The 20,059-nt window shown below is 35.2% G+C and overlaps 1 protein-coding gene across 5 annotated transcripts in view; it reads right to left on the bottom strand.

Moving 5' to 3' along the window:
- Nucleotides 1-20,059, bottom strand: part of LOC116349264 (teneurin-m) — a 623,527-nt gene that overhangs the window by 5,194 nt on the left and 598,274 nt on the right. For 4 of the 5 annotated variants that reach the window (XM_031780628.1, XM_031780642.1, XM_031780657.1 and 1 more), the window contains 12 exons: nucleotides 15,153-15,416; nucleotides 13,462-13,701; nucleotides 9,834-10,111; nucleotides 9,475-9,697; nucleotides 8,301-8,513; nucleotides 7,618-7,839; nucleotides 7,377-7,496; nucleotides 6,979-7,191; nucleotides 6,687-6,894; nucleotides 3,982-4,008; nucleotides 1,047-1,390; nucleotides 69-935 (listed from right to left, as the gene is read on the bottom strand). In XM_031780628.1, coding sequence (XP_031636488.1) covers nucleotides 69-935; nucleotides 1,047-1,390; nucleotides 3,982-4,008; nucleotides 6,687-6,894; nucleotides 6,979-7,191; nucleotides 7,377-7,496; nucleotides 7,618-7,839; nucleotides 8,301-8,513; nucleotides 9,475-9,697; nucleotides 9,834-10,111; nucleotides 13,462-13,701; nucleotides 15,153-15,416 — 3,219 coding nt within the window. The remainder of the gene's footprint in view (nucleotides 1-68; nucleotides 936-1,046; nucleotides 1,391-3,981; nucleotides 4,009-6,686; nucleotides 6,895-6,978; nucleotides 7,192-7,376; nucleotides 7,497-7,617; nucleotides 7,840-8,300; nucleotides 8,514-9,474; nucleotides 9,698-9,833; nucleotides 10,112-13,461; nucleotides 13,702-15,152; nucleotides 15,417-20,059) is intronic. The other variant, XM_031780636.1, reaches the window with a different exon arrangement.

Below are 20,059 nucleotides of genomic sequence, written 5' to 3'. Positions count from 1 at the left end.
ATTCAATACAAATTAGTTTAGAAAATTGAGAGAAAAAAATCTATATAGTACAAAAGAAAACTACAAACCTCCAGAGCCCACAACCGGCTGCCAATTATGTTCTGGATCACTAAAATCGTCAACATTTCGAACTTTTATGATTTGATGTGATTCAGGATCCGAAATGTACAATGAACCATCCAACGGGCTGATTGCCATGTGATAACGATATGAAACTCGTGTTGCATTCAATGCAACAACTGTCTTAACGGTGCCATCAGTCATAATGCGACGAATATAATTGAAATCGCCAACATATAAACTGCCATCAGAGCCAGAAGCAAGTGCAACGGGTGCCAATAAACGTTGTTCGGTCGCAATACCATTGCAATCAGTACAATCGAGTGGTCGTTGATGTCCATCACCCATTGCCGTTAAGATAACACGTGGCTTATTCTTCAAATAGATATTTGAACCGTCACCTTTTTGTAAAATACCTTCATGGAAATTGTATCGATGATGTACATCAATATTCCATCCACCAACTTCTGAAATTGTCATATCGTGTCCATTCAGTTTTGTCGTTTGTACATCCCAAATGATATCCTTGCAATCGGTGTATTGATAACCAACTTTAACAATGGCCGTTGTAACACCATAAACACGTTGACGATAAATATTCAACCGATTCCATGCATATGTAAATTTAATGCCGGGATCCGCTTCAAACACTCTCTCGAATAGAATACCTTCGATTGTGATGCGCAAATGTATCAACGACAATGTCGATGGAATTACGTCTGGTGTTAATTGTAATTTAATTGTTGACAAATAGCCAGCCGCTCTCGAGCTATGATACACTAAATTTAGGCCAGTGCCGGGTATTTGCAATGATTCCTGTACCACTTGTGATTCGGCCAAAATGGCACTACGATCGGGACATGCACCTTGAAAACCTTTTGAAAGAGACAGATCGTTTAGTTTTGTATTGCATTAGAAAATTAATTACATTAGATCTAGTTTATTTTTTTTATTTTTTAATAAACAAAAATGAAAAAGTGAATTACCATGTTTCCATGATGCAAGTACAACTGGTTTCATTGTATCATAATCATGTGAAACGCATGTATGCGCTGTTATTGCAAGTGATTTATCTTCTGATGTTGACATTATAACCGTATCAATGATGATTACTTCATTCCATGGCACTTGGACGATGACGCTTTGTGGCCGGAATGGTGAACGTCCAAATTGTAATGTTATTGCACCGCCTCCATTCACCATTAAATCAAACCATCCATCATCACGTGTTAATGTGAATCCTTCCAATGGTGTTGATGTGCTCACCCGAACTCCGACCAGGCCCATATTCATTGATGTCACCACTCGTCCACGGATTACAGCTGACCGACTACAATTTCAAATGGAAAATTCATCATCCAAATGAAGAGACAGAGCGAAGGAGAAAAAAAAAGAAAAACAGAACCAAAATCCATTAGTATAACATATATGTATCACATTTCGTTTGAATTCGATTTCGAAAATGCATTCAAAAAGAATAAAAAAAACCGTAATTACAACGGAATAAAAAGTGTTGCAACAACAACAAGAATAAAAACCAAACGAGTCAACAAATAATAAGCTGAAAATAATAGATTCTCTATGTTGGAAAAACATCGAATTAAAAAAATGTCTTGGCTATTATATTTTTGAAAAAATTGAGCTATTTTTCGAATAAAAAAAGAGAGGAAAATCAAAAATATTTTTTTTTACTAATATCAACTGCTTCAAATCTATAAATAAGTTGAATGAAGAAAAAAGTAAAAAAAAAACTTCGAATAAAAAACGTACGTTCACTAATTCGAGCACAATCAATTGATTGTGATTCAATTGAACACAAAAAAAATCAATCAAATTCAACAAAATTCACATTGTTTCGTAAACGTGTTTGTTGGTAATACGATAAAAGATTAATGCCAAATAAATATAAAAAAAGTCTTTGTGAAAAGAGTAATTTGTTCTTTATCTACGCTAAAAGCATCGAATAAAAAAAAACAGAAACGAGTTCAGAGAGATAAAAATTACGGCATCAAACAAAAAAAACAGTGTCCAACATAAAAACAAATCAATCTATGGAAAAAACGGCGCTTTTTCGAAAGACGCTCATTCAATCAAATGGTATGCATGTGTGTCCTCTACGATTCGATAAAATGGAAGTATCACTAAAATCAAATTGTTCGCTCATTTATTTGTTTGGCAATGTGTCTGTTGCTCACTTTGAATTTTCCTATTTTTTTCGTTCGATTATTTTCTATATTATATAATTCGAATCCATTTTTTTTTAACAAGTTGCTTTATCTTGTACGCGAGAAGAAAAAAAAACTTCTTAATTAAGTTTTAAGTTTCATAATAATCTACCGAAATTCGTTTTATTTCATTTATTTTTGTAATTTCACTTGAAATCAAATCGATCGTCATTTCGTTCTCAAGTGGACGGCACAAAATACAAAAAATCACGAAAGACACACACAAATTCTTGGACAATATAAATTCAATTTGACAAAAGGATCCATGCAATATACAAAAGAGTGAATGATATAGATGATAGAGTGAAGAAAAAATAGTGGGAATAATCATAATAATAAATACAATTGTGAGTGTCATGTTAGTCACAAGCACAATAGCTCCAATTCAATGACATCGTGTAAATTGCATTTTCAATTATTTTACATTATTTAATCAAAAGGTGAGCACACAAATTGATACTGATTGACTCTTGACTCTTGAAAATTCGATATAAATGTGCACATGCATATCGAATTCCTCTCCTTTTTTGGTTTGGTTTGTTATAATGCAATTCACACGAATCGATTGATGGAGAGTGCTCGATTCAATGATTTCAAACTAAAACTACAGCTCAAAAATACACAAAAACACAAATATAATGGGAATTTCTGGTGATACAAAATCACATACAAAATACATATTGAATCAATCAAAAAAAGAACCATGAACAAGTCTTATACATAAAAATCAAAAACTTCAAACTAAATAATAAATACATTTTGTTTTGGATGTTTGTACAAAAATCAAATCAAAAGCTTTATACAAAAACTAAACATAGAAATGAAAAGATTAAATAAAAGTTGTAGTTTTTTGTGTTTCCGAAATGTATGTACATTATTTTTTGATAAATGTAACACCAGTGCGAATGTTTTGGAATTGATTAAAGGCTAATGTTAATTGATTGGTTTGATAGGGTGGTGCGTTGTTGTTGCTGGCATAAAAGAAGTTCGCAGAAACAGTGGACAGTGAAAATGCACAGACAGTGTGTGTGTGATTTATCTAAAACTAAATTCGGTTTCCATTTTATTGGAACGTTTTTCCTCCAGTTGGTTTTAGTTAGAGGAGACCAACGTCAACGACACACAAAATCTTATTAAAATTGTGTTTTGTTTGGTGTAAATAAAAAAAAGTGACACTGGCCCGAAGGTGTGAAAAACAAGCGTAATGCAGCAAAATGTCTATATGATTTTGGAGAAAATAGTGGTTGAATTGAAGTTTTGTGATGGTGAAATGAAAAAAAAAATGTTTGCATCGATTGTCTGCAATCGAAATTGATGAATTGGCCAGTGCACAAGAGTATTTTCGGAATATCGCTTCCGATCCGAACAATTGAAAAGCAAAATAGAATCTAATGTTTATGTGAGTGTGTTGTATGGATTGATGTGTGTTTTGTGTGTAGAGATCTACTCTCCGGTATGCGATATAATAAATGTTTTTTTGAAATAGCGAAAGAGAGTAATAAGAGAGATTCAAAAGAGAGACAGAAGAGACTAAGAGGAGCAAAAACCAAGCAAACAAAACCAAAAACTTACTAGTTAAATTGAAAATATGTCAAACAACGAAAACCAAACAAAATAGATATATATCGAAATCGCTTGCAAACTGAGGTATTCATTCTGTATTATCGCATCATTAGAATTGTTTTAATAGGCTTACCTTGCGTTGAAATAATTCCAAAAGATGCTGCACAACCATATTAATTATTATTTTTTTGTTTGTGTTTTTGCAGTTTGCGATTTTTGTTTTGTTTTGAATTTCATTCAACGATGAAGTAATGTTAGTATGTGTTTGGTTCGTGTTAAGTATTATTGGATGAGTTTTTGTTATTTATGTTTACAGGAGACAAAGAAAAAAAAACAGGAAAAGATGAGAATAAGATAATTTTGTGTTAGAATTTTTGCTATCAAGGTTTTTCTTAGAATTAAATTAAATTAATAATCGGCTAAATGTAGTTTTTCTTCTAAATAATGCGTTGTTTTCAACCCGAAAACAAAAACATCATCGATGAGCGGAAAGTAGAGAAACCGACCAATGCAAGAAACAAGACAGGGTTAGTAAAACTATAGAGCAAACAGCTTTTTTTAGTACCAAGTCCTCAATCAGTCACCAATTCCGTGGTTAATCATTTAAATAATCGATCGAATGAAGACCCTTGCCAGCCATTCATTCATGTATTTGTTTTTTTTTTTTTCAAATGTGCTGTATATAAATAGTGAAACCAAATAATATTTACATGTTGTTTTTGCAGTGGCATGGCATGGTTTTAAAATACAAAACGCGCTTGAATATTGTGTGAAACACGTTGGGATTTGATTTTGTATGTATAGATGTTTGTGTGTGTGTATACATGTGTGTGTTTGTGTGATGGGGGGGATGGTGGTTGGGATTTTTATTTTTATTTCCTCATTTGTATCTCGATTAAATAATTCAGACCACCACATCACACAATAACCAAAGTCATGGAAATTTAATGATTTTCTATGATGTACCATGAAGTTCAATGTGGACGCGCTGTTTTCAATTATCATTTGACAATCAAATTCAAACTGTTCAAATTCGGTGAAAATGTGTGCAGCCACAAATGCGTAAAACATTCAATTATAAAATCTATATGTATAAATTGCAAAAATCCCTTTGAACATTCGCGTTGCAACAGTGCGTATTCAATTTCATAATTGTTGTTTGCAATAAACAATAAACGAGCAAGATGAATAAATAAAAGAAATTAACAAAAAAAAAAATTCGACACAGAAAAAGAAACATATATTGAGATAGATAGAGCGAGAGAGAGAAAGTAAAACAAGTATGAGCCGACTAGAAATCGGATCAACAAATGAATGCAAATCCAATGGTGAAACGAAATAAGAATGAAAATCGAATATATCTAGATATTGTTGGCGAAAGAAAAAAAAACACAACAATTTTTCTTTTCTCTTTTTGCTTCGTATCCACAGAATAATAAATAAATGATAAACGCTGAAAACGGAAAACTCGATGAACAAAAGGAAAACATAAAGTCATTTGGGATGAGTGAGTTAGATTGACGATTTGACGGGGGCACAACAAAATTTTCTCAAACAATACAATATAATTTTTTTTTTTCGTTTCGTTTCGGTGTGTATATTGTTATTCATTAAATTATAGACTTTTATCTTCCTCATTCTGTATATATGTACATGTATGGAAATTCAATTGTTTTGGGATGTTTTTTTTTCTTCGTATTCTTGTATGTGTATTAATTTTTCTTTTTTTTCTGTATCAACAAAACTCAACAAACAAAAGAATGGAAAATCCGACAAAAGCATGATAAAATTACGACTTCAAATGAATATGCAATTTATTGTGCACATAAAATTGTGTGTGCGCGAAAGAGCGCTTCTGTATTGAAATAGATAGAGAAATAGAGAGAAATCCACACACACACACATAGAGACCGAGAGACGATTTAGTGTGTGTTATATATATTATTATTTGAATTTGATATTTATTCAACTTTTTAGCGTCAAGCGAACGCGATCGAGTGAGCACGGGTGCTCATTTTTTGATGTTGTCTGTATTGATGGTGGTGGCGGCGATATGGTGTTGATGTTTACAAATTCGAGGCTGAAAATGTGTTCGCAATCCGATTTATTTTATATTCTGTTAATTTGTGTATTGAGTTTTGAAACGAAAATTTATGTTTTCCGAAATGTTTTCTCTCGTTCACATACATCAAAATTATTATACGGATTTTGTCGGACGAGGATTGCTAGTGTGTGTGTGTTGTTGTTTTTTTGTTTGTTTCGTTCACACTCTACATCAATGTTTTAGTTGTTGATGTAAATGTGAAAATGTTTTGATTTGAATTTTGTACTGCTTGAAAATGCCAGGATGAAATACGTTGTTGTTTCATTTTGTTGAGTTTAGACGAATGAAATATAGAAAAAAATGTACATATTTACAGTCATTTGTGTTATTTGTTTACATATGTCGATTTGTTTCGTTTTTACTGTTCGGAATTTTTGAATTTTTTTTTTGGGTGTTGTCGTTTGTCAATTTGTTGTGTTAAAATGCAAAATGAATGTGAATTTTTCATAAGTTTTTTTTCCGTCTCATTCGGCATTTGATGATTTGAAAATATTGTTTTGTCATTTTAATTGTTCGATTGATTTCATGTTTTTTTTTTCGTTCCTATAAAAGTTTTTTTTTCTATTCTGAATTTTTTTTTGTAGCATAGGATCGGTTTGAAGCGGAAAAATGTTTTTGTTTTCTATTTTTTTCCGCGTATGTTCTTTTTTCCCTCAATTATGGTTTATAAAATGAATGCTGTCCATATGTTATTAAATGTTAAAAAATAGGTGGTTGAACATGAATAATCTTACCTTTCATTAAATGTTTCGAGTTTGGCATAGTTTTGTAGGCTTCCTTCATCGATAAGGAATTTCATTCGTTCAAAGAACGAAGCAGTTATGGCCGGTGGTTGTTTTCTCAATAGAACGTCAATGGGTTTTGGTGCCGAGACACACAACTGACTCGAACGGCATGCATGATTTTGACAACATTCAGGATCTTCGCAATCGACCAAACCGTCTAAAAATGGTTGAGCAGAGAAAAAAGCGAATGTTTTAAATGGATTTGTGTGTTAAATATATTTCCGATGTATACGATACATACCTTTATCATTGTCTTTGTTGTCCGCACAGTTTTGCTCTAATGCAACCGAACAATCGGCTCCATCCCATCCGTCGTAGCAACGACATTCCCATAGTCCTTCGCCACCGACACGACATGATCCGTGATTTGAACAACTTGCCGGACACCCTTCAATTGTACAATGTTTTCCATTCCATCCGGACACGCATAGACATGTGCCATTTTTGCATTGACCTAAAAAAATGAAGTTTAAAACATTATTTTTTCTTTTCACTCTTTTTCTAACAAGAAAAAAACATTTTTTTCATCTGAGAGTGGAACCACTCGATTCAACATCAAAAAATATCTCTCCCACACTAGGGAGTGCAGAAAAATAAAAGAATATGAAAGTAATAACTATAAATCTGTACTACACTTACCATGTTCGTTACACCGCCCATCACACAATTTTGTATTACAAAATTCACCGCCCCATCCACTGTCGCATGAACAAGTTTCACCTAAGCATTTTCCATTTCCACAATTTAAATCGCAAATTTCTGTATCGTGTCCATTCGAAAATAATAGAGCAAATAAATATCCAATTAGAATCTCTGGTCAAAAGATGTAATGATTGTCGACATACACACACACACACATATAAAAAAAGCAACACATTACCTTTGGAGCAATCGTCACCACTCCACTTTGGTTCACAATTGCATGTTTGTGTATCCAAATCGAATGTACCATGTCCACTGCAATCCGGCAGACATTGTAATGCGTCTTGATCCATAGTTCCACAATCGGGTCCTTTCCATCCTTTTTTGCAGATGCATGTACCTTGTGCACAGAAACCATGACCTGAACATGGCAACCCTGAGTTGTTATGTGGACAATCGACTGTTGTATGGAAGTGATTTGTTGCAGACGCAAGAACAGAACACAACCAGAAAAAAAAAGAAAATCATTAATAGTTTTAGTCTATTATGGTGTTCGAAATCGATGGATGATGGGGGAGGAAAGAGATTTTATTTTGTCTTGTGTCGAATCCAGTTAATGAGGCACACAAGCTTAGGCCAAATGACCTGTGCAATGGTGCATCCAAAAAATGAACGGCGTAAAATAATGTTGCTCATTTTGGCATTCGTTTGTGTCATGTTGTTTTACAATAATCCTCGAAAAAGTAGCTTCGAAAATTTATTGCAATGATCTTTCATTTCCTTGCAGTTCGGTGTATGCATTGCATAGATAAGTGTTCCGCAACAACAACAATAAAAAATGTTTGGAGGGAGGCTGCCGCACACATAGAACATTGCAATAAATTTTCGGACCTAAACATATAAACGAAATGAACACTTTACCTTCTTCGCACATGGCACCTTTAAATCCCCGAATGCATTGACATTTGCCTGTGCCTGTCATGCAGTGACCATGGCCGCTGCAAATTTGCCCATTTGGTGCCATTTCGCATTCATCATGACGCAGCGTACATTCTTTACCCTTCCAACCAGGATTGCACTTACATTCTCCATCGATGTAGTCACCCTTCTGATTGCAAAGCACGGGACACACGCCTATTTGATGTAATTAATTATACATAAGCATTAGAAAAATACAGAGTGGATATGAGAAGAGATCGCGTGTACAGTGGAATTGGAGAGAGAGAGTTATGTCGAACGAAGCTATGCTCAAAGACCGAACGTACCACGAAATGCATACGTTTTCAAAATTTAAATTCAATTGACTATTTGAACCGATAAAGAGCATGCAGCATTAACGAAAAGCGAAAGAGATCCAGGGTCAGAGAGAGAAAGAGAGAGAGAGAGTGGAGTCGAGTGTAGGTAGGTGAGGGTGGATTTTGCGTATATTACGCATTAAATGCATGCAGATTAATTCCAAGTGTAGGAATGATTATCTACATCGAGACATAGCGACATGTCTAATGAAATCAAAACGATGAATAAATTTATCTCTCTCATTCTACTTCGTTCATGTTGTTACGGTTGTCGTGGTTGTCGCAGTCTACGATATTGTATTATAGTTGTTGATGTTGTTGTTTCTGTTTTTTTCGTGTGTGTTCCATAATATTTTTGGTTCTTTGTTCTTAATGTGGGTGCTCAGTTTTGTATATTGGACCGTTGGCATATAGATTGAGCATTTTACGCTTTCGAAATGGACACGAAGAATTAAAAAAAACGAGTATACAATGCTCACATGCATTATGCTCGGTTCATTGAACATTTTCGATTTATGGGATGTTGGATGTCCATATAATACAGCACTCTTTCGATTTTGGAATCTGAACATCCATCAAAATCTTTTTGGTGGCAAATTTTTCTCATCTCGAGACACCAAACCAGAACACATGATTGAACGAATAATGAAGTTAAACTGACTGCAGAATTAAATTTTTGCTTTACGCTTTCTCGTAACCCTTTTTTCTCGCCCGCTCTCTCTCTCTCCTCGGATGGCCGATTTATTCATTGTTGCAGTGAAAATTTTGCAAAAGAATCTAAAACATATAGAACCACTTACTTTCGCTGCAGTCATCGCCGCCAAATCCTGGATTGCATTGGCAATGACTATTACCGGAGCACTGACCATTACCGGAGCATCCATTCGGACAATTTTGTGTCATGTCATCGGCAACAGCTGCATAAAATGTAATCTCCTGTTCATCACCGTCATCATTATACAATGAAATAAACCAATGTCCCGGCTCCATATATCGTGTCACTTCTCGGCTCACCGATGGTTGCTATACAAAATTAAATGAAACGACACGAATTCCGATTAAGCATTATTTTATCACCGATAAATGCATTCAATTTGTGACGACAGAGAATCAAGCGATTCATCTGTGCGAGAGAAAAAAGAAAATAGATCGAACTTACATGAGTTGAGCGCGTTGTACGAGCATTAAAACCGCTTAAAACTTCTTTAAAGTGATATTGAGTGTGCGTTGGCAGTGCATTTCGTCGTGCATAAACACCAATCGATGCACCTCGTGGTATATTGTAGTCAAATTTAACGTAGGCCGGTTCGGATTGATAAAATTGCATATTCCAGTAGCTGTATGGCGGTATTTGCTTCGATAGCTTTTGACCAAGTGTAATTTGCGAAAAAGTTGTGCCGTCTGGTGGAAAACTACGAGCTGGAAATGTTCTTGCACCTGGAAGATTTTCGATTGCAACAACGACAATACACGTGCACAATGTACAAGAACGGCAAGAGAATAGAACAAAACAAGGATAATGAACGATTAGATCAATATGAAAAGCTGAATGATAAACTAGCTATTAGAAATGAGAAAATTATGTTGTATGTGTTTTTTTTATTCCTGAAAATTTTAAAAGCAAACAAGCATATATACACAAGTAAATGTATTTTCATCATTTCAGCACTGTATTTTGTGCTCTGCTGGCAGTAGTACATAGATGATGGACGGGGGAAAAAATGGTTCGACGAAAATTATTTACAAAATAAATGCACTCAAAATGTTTCACGTTTCGAGTTTTGTACACACTTATAGAATTATTTCAATTTTCACTTGTACTTGGTTATCGTCTCGAGTACGTTTAAATGTTCTCTGCTTTTATATATAAATATATGTGTGTGTAGATGTATGAAATTGAAGCTGAATGGTTTTTTGATGACATTACAGAAATTCTCATTCTTCGTTGATTGAGTGTAGTTGAGCGAACGCGCACACTGGCTGGAGCGCACTGGCACACGCACTCACAAACACGCTCATTCATTTTGGATGATGCATAGAGCCTGAAATGGATTCATGGAGTCCTGAGTTTCAACCAAATGTTTTTAGATTATATCGTACGCGTCAATATCCCCAACGGAGTATATACAAGATGTTTGTATGGCTATATTTACATTAATTTCGTCTATTTCTTTGGCGTTTTTCTTTTAGCATTTGCAAATATATATATATCGTACACTTAGTGTTTAGTTTACGGAATGTTATATTAAAATGGCTTTTGTCTTCCGTCGTTGTTGTCGTCGTCGTCGTCTTCACACCACGAATTGGTGAAATGGAGTATGTACACATCTACACACAGAGAGATGTCAAAACATATCAATGCGTCTGTGTTTGTATTATTTAAATCGATTTGATGGTTTGATAGAAAAGGAGAGAGTGTGAATGCAAGGGAGCGAGCATGAGATACGAAAATGTATATTTTCCATGATGTGAATGCGATGAGATGTGTGTGTAAGCAAATCGCTTACCTTCTAAAATTAAAATCGGTGGAATATCTTGATTGCACAAACCAAAATTATTGTTGTTAATGCGATTGTCAGTTCCATTGTAATCAGGCACAGTTGTTGCTATTGGCATTGTTATCGTTTCATATTCATTTTCAGTTTTACCGTCTGTTTTGGTGACAATTAAACTTTCATTGCTTGGCAAAGACGACAAGTTCGATGGTGATGACGATGATGATGGTAAATGTGCCGACGGCGTTTGTGTGTCGAATGAATTTGTGCACTCGATTGTTTTATTTAAATTTGCAATAATTGAATTCAAGCGAGAGATTTCGCTACTAAACTCAAGCATTAGTTCGGCAGATTTGCGTGCAACGCTACTCATTTCAACTGGATCACGTTCGACAGTTGTGCTTTGCTGTGGTAGCATTGTTGATGGGGGTTGTGGGTTTGGTGGTGATGATGATGTTGTTGATGATGATGATGATGATGGTGTCGATCCAGCTACTAATGCACCTACTTTACTCATATTATTGTTATCGTCTTTGTTGCCATCTTGTGACATTCGCATTGGCATCGGCCTAATGAATATCGGTGGCTCATGAATGGCAGGCTGCGGTGAATTGTTGTCAAAATGTGCTGGATTTAAATTGGGTCCGGCTGGAACGGAAACATGTAGCATGTAAATACCATGATTCTGTGTACCATCACCTGAATCGGTGCCGATTGACACATTCACTAAAATTCGTTGCATATTTTGTGCCACATCTCTGGCTTTAATTGAATCGTTGTGCACGGTGTCAAGCATTTCATACCGCGGTTCTTGATGTTTAATTCCCGCCAACGTTTCAACATATTCGTTACCATCGATACGATTCGCATTTGAATGTAGCGGTTTATCGGTTTGTTTTGGTGCGTGCTTTGTACTCAATATTGAACCGTCATTCACATTCACATCGTTATTTTCATTCAGATTCGCACTTGCATCACCATTACCATTTGAAATTGAATTTGAATCGGCAGCATTGCGTTGGTGTTGTTCAAATGAGTTGTGCTGTGTGTGTTCATCGACCCCGGTCGTTGAATCGGTGTCAAGATGGTTAATTTTCAAAATCGGTTGCTTATCATATTGAACAATTATTGCTGGTGAATCGTTTTGCAAAGTGCTATCATTATCATCCGGTTTGTGGTCGATATTATCATCGAATGTCTCATCAAATTTCATACCATTTACGATGTCATTTTTGTCACTTTCGCCATCGGTAATTAATGGTTTCGGCGTTAGATTATCAGAACTTGTCCAATTTAAATCATCTTGATCCAATTTTGAGTTGGATGACAACGACGACGACGACGATGATGGTACTTCACTTTGTGTGTGTATTACGTCATTCACTTGATGACTATCATTAACCACATTTTCGGAAACCAAAGTTTCGTGAATTGAATCGGTTATTAATTCAAAACTCTCATTAAAATCATCTTTTGTTGCAGGTGAATCAGGACTTTTGTCATTCTCATTATCTTCAACATTTGTAACATGAAAATCGTTCACATAAAATGGTTCATTTTCCAATTTTACTGTGCGTTCGCTTACTTGAGCTACTGTCGATGTTGGCATTTTGGTTGATGCCACCACTGCCTTAATTTTGTGAAGCATCAAATTACTTACATCAAACTTCCGGCGTTGGTTTTCAACGTCAGAAATCCCATCGTTCGTATCGCTCTCATCAAATTGATAGTGTGCATTGTTTACCGTTAATGGTATGGGATGGTCCCAACTATTTCCGTTATTTTCAACATTTTCCTTTTCGTAATCCACAGTAAAACCATTGAATAGTAAAACATTCGAATCAAAACCACTACCTTCAGTAGTTTGAAGCTGTTCATCGTTGTTGCCATTAACATTTTCAGTGTCTTCTTCTTCAGTGGCACTGCGACGTTGACGACGCACATTTTGTCCATCAATTGTTGGCATTTTTGATGGTCCATCGACCGAATTTTGGTCACCAAGCGGAAAAATACGTATTTCCTCATCGTTACCACTTTGTATAAATGTGTGTTTTCGTTTATTTATTGTTTTTGCTGCCAAATAGAAATGTTGTCCATTTGTGTTAATTTTCTGCACACTTTGTTCATTAAATTTTGTCGTTTTCGTTGTCGAATGTTTGGCATTATTTTGATTTTGTCCATTGATATTTGTCGATTGGACGATTTTATTTTTATCATACAATGTATTGTCAATGGACAATGCTTGTTTCGATCGTAAAAAATGTCTATAATCAAAAAGTTTATTTAGATTACCTCCAATTGAACTAGTTGATCCGGTTGTCTGACTGCTAATGTCGCCCGCGCCATTATTCCCATTTGCAGCTGGATTTCCGGCCGATGATGGCGATGACGTCGATGAGATTGATGGTTTTGCTCGATTCGCCGTTGATTTATTATTGGTTTCGGGTACAGTACTTTTTGCGGCTGTTATTTCCGAGTTATCACCGACTAGAACATTACACGCTGGGTTCGACCATGTCAAAACATTTGATCCTAATTTGTTTGGTTGCGTTGTGTATGTGTGCGAGATGGTTGTTGTTGTTGTTTTTATTTTTGTATTTCAAACCAATATCATCATCGTCATTGTTATATTTACAGTGGAATCGATCATCGACGACGATGACGGGAAGGAAAAAAATCAGTTGAAAAAAAAAATGTGCGCAGTCCATTGAACAAGTAAATGAATCGCCATAAACGCCACGTGCACGAACGAGCAAAAAAAAAAATTCAGCGACAGCACCGAATGTGAGTGTTGATATGAGAAGAAGAAAAAAAAATTAGAAAATAGAAAGATTTATTACATTAATGTCTTTTGAATTAGAATGAATAGCTTATTTATGAAAACAATAGCCTAATCGTTTGGGTGGAGTTCGAACGTTCGAAAATGTGATGGACAAGAAGAGACAGAGACGAAAAAGGACAGAATGATAAATCCAATCAATAACATGAATTATACTGAATGCATACTAAATACGCTGACAAGGAAGACCGAAGCGGCAACGTGAAATGAAAAAAAAAAAACAACACACAAATGCGACACACAACAAATCTCAAAGCCATAAGAAGAGTGTAGCATTTTTGCTGCGATTGAGTTTGCCAGCGGCAAGTAATTGGCGATTTATGTATACGTACAGTGGTTTATTATATTTCGACATTTCGTAACAAAACTTTGTTCGTCTACTACATTACATGGTAGTAGATAAGAAAATGAGCGGAAGAATTTATCATGATCCGAGTGACAGTTGAAGTTTTGGGCTTTGCCAATTTATTTACGCTGAAACTATTCCAACTTTAACCATCAACTTTTAACCTCATTTTTTTCTGGTTCGTCCACGGTATTGACATTGTATTTCCATAAAAACGAAATGCCACCGTTTTCTATGTCCGTTTATATTTAGAAAAAAAAGACGAAAACTTTTTAAATTTGTTAATGTTTTAATTTGATTATTTTCAAAAGTTTTCAGAGAAGTTTGTCCGAGTGGAAAAAAAAATCGTCGAACGAACATAATTTGATTCAAATTGGTTCTAAGAGACACGAATTTCAAAAATGATGTCGATCTCCATTGTGCCATAAACGGTTGCCATTTTTTATTATATAATTTGATTGAAGATTATGGTATTCACGCACATCAACTCGAACCAAAAGAAAATTGCATGGAATATTTGAGTATGTGTGTGTGTGTTATAAGTGCATTTTTTGACATATCTAATTTAAAACTTAAATTGTCCGATATTTCAATTCAAAATGAATCGAATTATGAAGTAAAACTGGTTATAAAAAATTCATGTGATTTTTCAGCGAACGAAAAAACAAACAAACTGGACTGGCGACGAATGTCTTTGGGGTCACTACCACAACAAACATTTGAAATGCTATTTGTATTTACTGTTTACTGATTGTTTCGACACAACCGAATCGATATTAAACCGATGGAATTTCTTACCTGTGATTAAAATCAATAATAATAACAAAACAGCGCTGAGTAGAATGACAGCAATTGCTGTACATTTCCACGAACATTTAGCGGCTATTCCTTTTCGGAAATTCAATGGTGCTGAATAATGATGTGATGGTGCGCCACACATTGCGCTACGCGGTGGCAAAACGGGACCACTATAATTTCTATCGTACGATTTTAATGTGTCTTTTGTAGGCGTTGAACACGCTGAACCACTTTTATAATCTATGGGCGATCCTTTATTAATATCTGAAAAAAACAAGAAAATGCAAAAAAAAAAACATTAGTTAAAGATTAGGTTAAGAGGGTGAAACGTTTTTCATCTTTTTCTAAAAAAAAAAACAGGGGTAATACTACGTGAAAGGCCAAGAAATGCGATCAAAGTAAATTCTAATGAAATAGGAAGTGGGAATCGCTGGTTATAACGTCATCAATTATATGAACCTCATTCCCCTGACCGTACTGGCAAGCTAAAAAAATGTTCATAGTTTGGAGTCATTTTCATGGCATTTGCAAAGTTTGATCTTTGGCTCGATGACCCTTTGAAGATATCATAAATGCATTTAGTTTGCCATCGCCGGTTATCATGTTTGTATCATCATCATCCAACGTTGTCGTCGGCGTTCAAGATTTGTTGTCCGCCTCTAATATACTTTGGTGCCGAATTGTGTGTCTAATTTTTGTCAGTACATATCCGGTTATTTGGAATTTTGTAGAAAAGTTTGGTCGTTAAAAAACATCATCGGCTGATACATTGTTTTGCTATGGCCGCAATTTCTCTCGTTTTCTTTGTCTTTCCGTCTCCCACACGATTTCAATGGTCGCATATAAACGGGATGCGCGTCATCACATTTTATACAATATATATATTTCAAAGGGAAAGTCATTACACGAGTTTTGCATTATAACAAGTGGACAACAAATCCCATTCCGTTTTGCCGAATGGTTTATTGTTTTTCGCCAAGGCACAATCAAAAACACACTCGTAATTTTCAGCGCATTCGTTAATGGGTTTTTCTCATTCACCGACGTAAATATAACTAGAAATTTTGCTCATCATTTTGCTCACCCTCTTCTCATTCTTGTGCACATTTTCATTCTATCACAATTTCGACCCCAATGTGTTCAATAATTTTCGTTTGTAATTCGTATCATCTAATGTTGACTTTTTGGCGTAACGTACTTGCACACTGTCAATTTACGCCATCGAACAACATACAGCCGAACGAACGTTGATTATGGATTGTGATAGAAAAGAGAATGAAGAGAAAAAAAAACGCAACAGTAACACTAGTAATAGTCGAAATGTGACTTCATTTGCGTCGCCCAACATTGAAACGTTCGCTTAAGAAACTTAAATTGAAGTTGAATGCCTGTTTATGGTGTCATGAAACTTTTCGGCAGTAACATCAAAATACTCTTCAAATAAAAGCGAAATTGCAATTGAACGAGAGAGAGAGAGAGGGAGAGAAAGAGAAAAAAAACCGAATGATGATGGTAGACCGAGATTCTGAGAAACGAGACACTCTCTCTTCCATGCCATTCACTTAAACAGAAATCAGACTTACGGACGATAATGATAACGTTGATGATGATTATAAATAATAATAATATCGTAATTTAACCTCATTCACAAACAGCAACAACAACAAAATTGTCATTTTATATACCGACGATAAAGTGATTGATTACGTATGCAAACAAGTAAATTGCAAATCCAATTTATAAAAAATCCATTCCTTCCTATAGAAGAACCTATCGACCAAATCAAAAACTGATGTATGAGACGAGGGAAAAAAGGACATATCTGATATGAAACATTCCCTTTTTTTTCAAACAAATTGCATACACACACACATGTCGATGTACTAACAAAAAAGTAGTCTGCACGAAACAACGATATAAATTTGCATTAGATTTTTGAGCACCTATTCATGGAAGGCGAGCCCGCGGCCTAATTGACAAAGTAAATACGATTTATGCAAATTATACGTGATGAAAAATTGATACGATAACCGATTCAGAGCATTAAAATCAACGATGAGCTCTGTCTATATCGCGTATTTTGCCATCATCATTGTCGTGGCCGCCACTGCCGTCGTCGTTGCTGTGATTTGCTTTCAACTGAAACAATTCACATTTTCAGAAAATGACTATTCGTCGTGTACGTGGCGAATGGCCCAATATATTCGGCTGCATTCTCTCAATCAATTGTAGAACAAGCCAGCCGTCGAATGAATACATTGCATATATAACATATGCACTAAAAATATTGGTGAGCATAATATGTGGCACACATCGACCTGAAACTGTGTAACTTTAATCGAATATGTAGAATAAAAAGAAGAAGAAAAAAAGAATTCTAATTAGATTTTTATTTCGACGTTTTTGGTTGTGTGCTTGAAAATTGCAAATGCCAAATAGCGATTATGTTTAGCAAAGCGATTTTCTACGAAATGGAAAAGAAACGATTCGAATACCGAATTTGCTTTAGCACAATCTATACGTATAAATTTGCATCATCATTTATCGACTTGAATTTTCACTTTGCTGATGCTGAATAGCATTTGTGCTTATCGTGCACAATATATTTTATATGGATGGAGAGTGTGAGTGTGGTTGTGCGCGCACATGATTGTGGATATTTACGTAGATCATAAATCGAATCGATGCGAAATCATGGAACGAATTTAGACACGATGAATTTTGATGGAATGCTTCGCTGACCTGATGCCACTTTCATGAAAATCTCTTGGCAAACTCACGTACACACACACACATTCGGCAATAGCAACACCGAGTGAACAAACGAACGATTTGATGTGTCGCATTTTGCATTGAAAGCATGTTCCGAAGCAAAGTGGCACGTTTTATTGATTTTCTGTTTGTTTTTATTTTCTCATTTTCGCGTTGATTTCGTTTGTGTTGCCTTTTGTGTTTGTCCATGATTTGTTTCTCGTTTTTATCGCACCAACATTTATATATGAATGCATTTACGTCAACACTCCATTCATTCGTGTTTGTGTGTCGCCGCTGTGTTTTTTTTTCTCTGAGACAAGACAACGAAAAAAAAAGATTCCGAGCAAATTTCCTCGGGCCAAATTCAATTCGGTGGCAAATGCTGTTGTGTGTGTGTGTGATGGTCTCGAATCGAAGAAATTCAAAAATTGCACGCACACATAAATTCGCCCAAATAGAATTTGTAGTCGAATGAATTCCATAACACGCATTACATACGTAATATTGTTTGCTTGTGTCTCTTCTTATTTCAGTGTGTTCTAGTGCTGCCGATTTTTGCTGAATTTTTTTTTCTCATCATCTCTTTTCTATCCCACTTCTCTGCTGTTGCGACAACGATAAAATTCAATAACAACTAGAACGACACATTCATTCCTGTGAGTCAATCATAAAAAATTCAACAGAATGTCGCTTCTGGCGATTATGTGAAAATTTTCGAATGATACAAAACCAAGTGAAACACTCGCAGAGAGCGAGAATACGGTATAGAGATAACAACACCAGCCAGTCAGATAGAAATTCAATCAATGTTGAGGTGCTGCGACGTTGTGTCGAAGACAAAAAAAAATCCAATTTTTGTTTCCATTGTTACATTACATTTTCAATGAAAAAAAAAGTGCGCGTTGCAATATCAAAAATGAAAGTAGGTGTTGAGTCCGAATATATTCGAATATTCACACACCCGTTATCATCTCATAATAAAATCTCTTATTGATTCCGACGAATTTCAAAGTTTTATCAATATTATGCGCGAAATATGTGTATTTCATTTTAATAATCATACGATCAGTTTTTTTTCGTTGGCATAAAAAAAAATTGAGCGAACTTTTTTTTAACATTTGTTTGTCAAATATGTGAATATGTGAGCGCTCATCTGGTGCCGAGTTGATGTTTTTCTCTCTCATCTTTATGCTCACATTCGCAACAAATTCATGCACATTCATTACATTTGCTGTGACATTCGTTTGCCATGCGAATGTTCATCTCAATATTCATTCCCCTCCCCCCCCTCTCTCTCTCTTTCTCTTTCAAATGTTGAATTTTATCACAATTCGAATAGAGATTGATTTGTCAGTTTGTAACGCCTCTTATATTCGCATTTTCTGCGAAACAATGGCAAATCTTCCATTTGGAATTCAAAGAAGACGCACATCGTGTCATCTTCAAGATATGTTTATTGTCTTGTTATTTTTCTTCCTTTGTCTTATTCCAGCCGTTCAGTCCGTGATTCGTTATTCGTGGGTGTATGTTCGCGTACTTATTTTTTTTTCGTATTCGCCTAGCGCCGATATTTTTTCTTCATCTCATTTTTCTTTTTGTTTTTAAAGCCTGTCATATGAATTCTGACATATTTATGTTGATTGCTCTCTTTAGACCGAACTCGACACATTTGGCCTGAATATTTTCGTTTCGTTGGTGCGCGTGCGATATTTTCGCAACTCAGATTCCTTCCACTTCGTGCAAAGTATTTTAATTATGATTTAATAAGAATAATAAGAAAAACAACAACCATAATAATAATATCAGAATCAACGTCAACAATTTTGAGCAATAAAACCATAACAATGCATAAAATATTATTTGCTGAAGCAAGCAAAGCGCGCTCAATTCGCGCAATTTTGAATTCAACTACCATCAAAAGCTAGGGAACATTGCATATTCGAATAATAAACACAATTTTACACGAAAATGAGAGCATCAAGTTGGTCGCGCACAAGGATCAGCAAGAGAAAGAGAGGGAGAGTGGGAGCAGAGAGAGAATGAAATTTCTGCTATCAAAATTTTTTTGATTTATTTTCGAAAAAAAGTTCGTTTCGCGAGACTAAAGTATGCTCAAATGGAGAAATGTGGAAATACTCTTTCAAGGTCTAGTT

Source organism: Contarinia nasturtii, unplaced genomic scaffold (assembly GCF_009176525.2).
Source record: "Contarinia nasturtii isolate CC-2019 unplaced genomic scaffold, AAFC_CNas_1.1 Cnas_scaffold_129, whole genome shotgun sequence".
Taxonomy (NCBI): domain Eukaryota; kingdom Metazoa; phylum Arthropoda; class Insecta; order Diptera; family Cecidomyiidae; genus Contarinia; species Contarinia nasturtii.
This window is presented reverse-complemented; position numbering and strand designations above follow the sequence as displayed.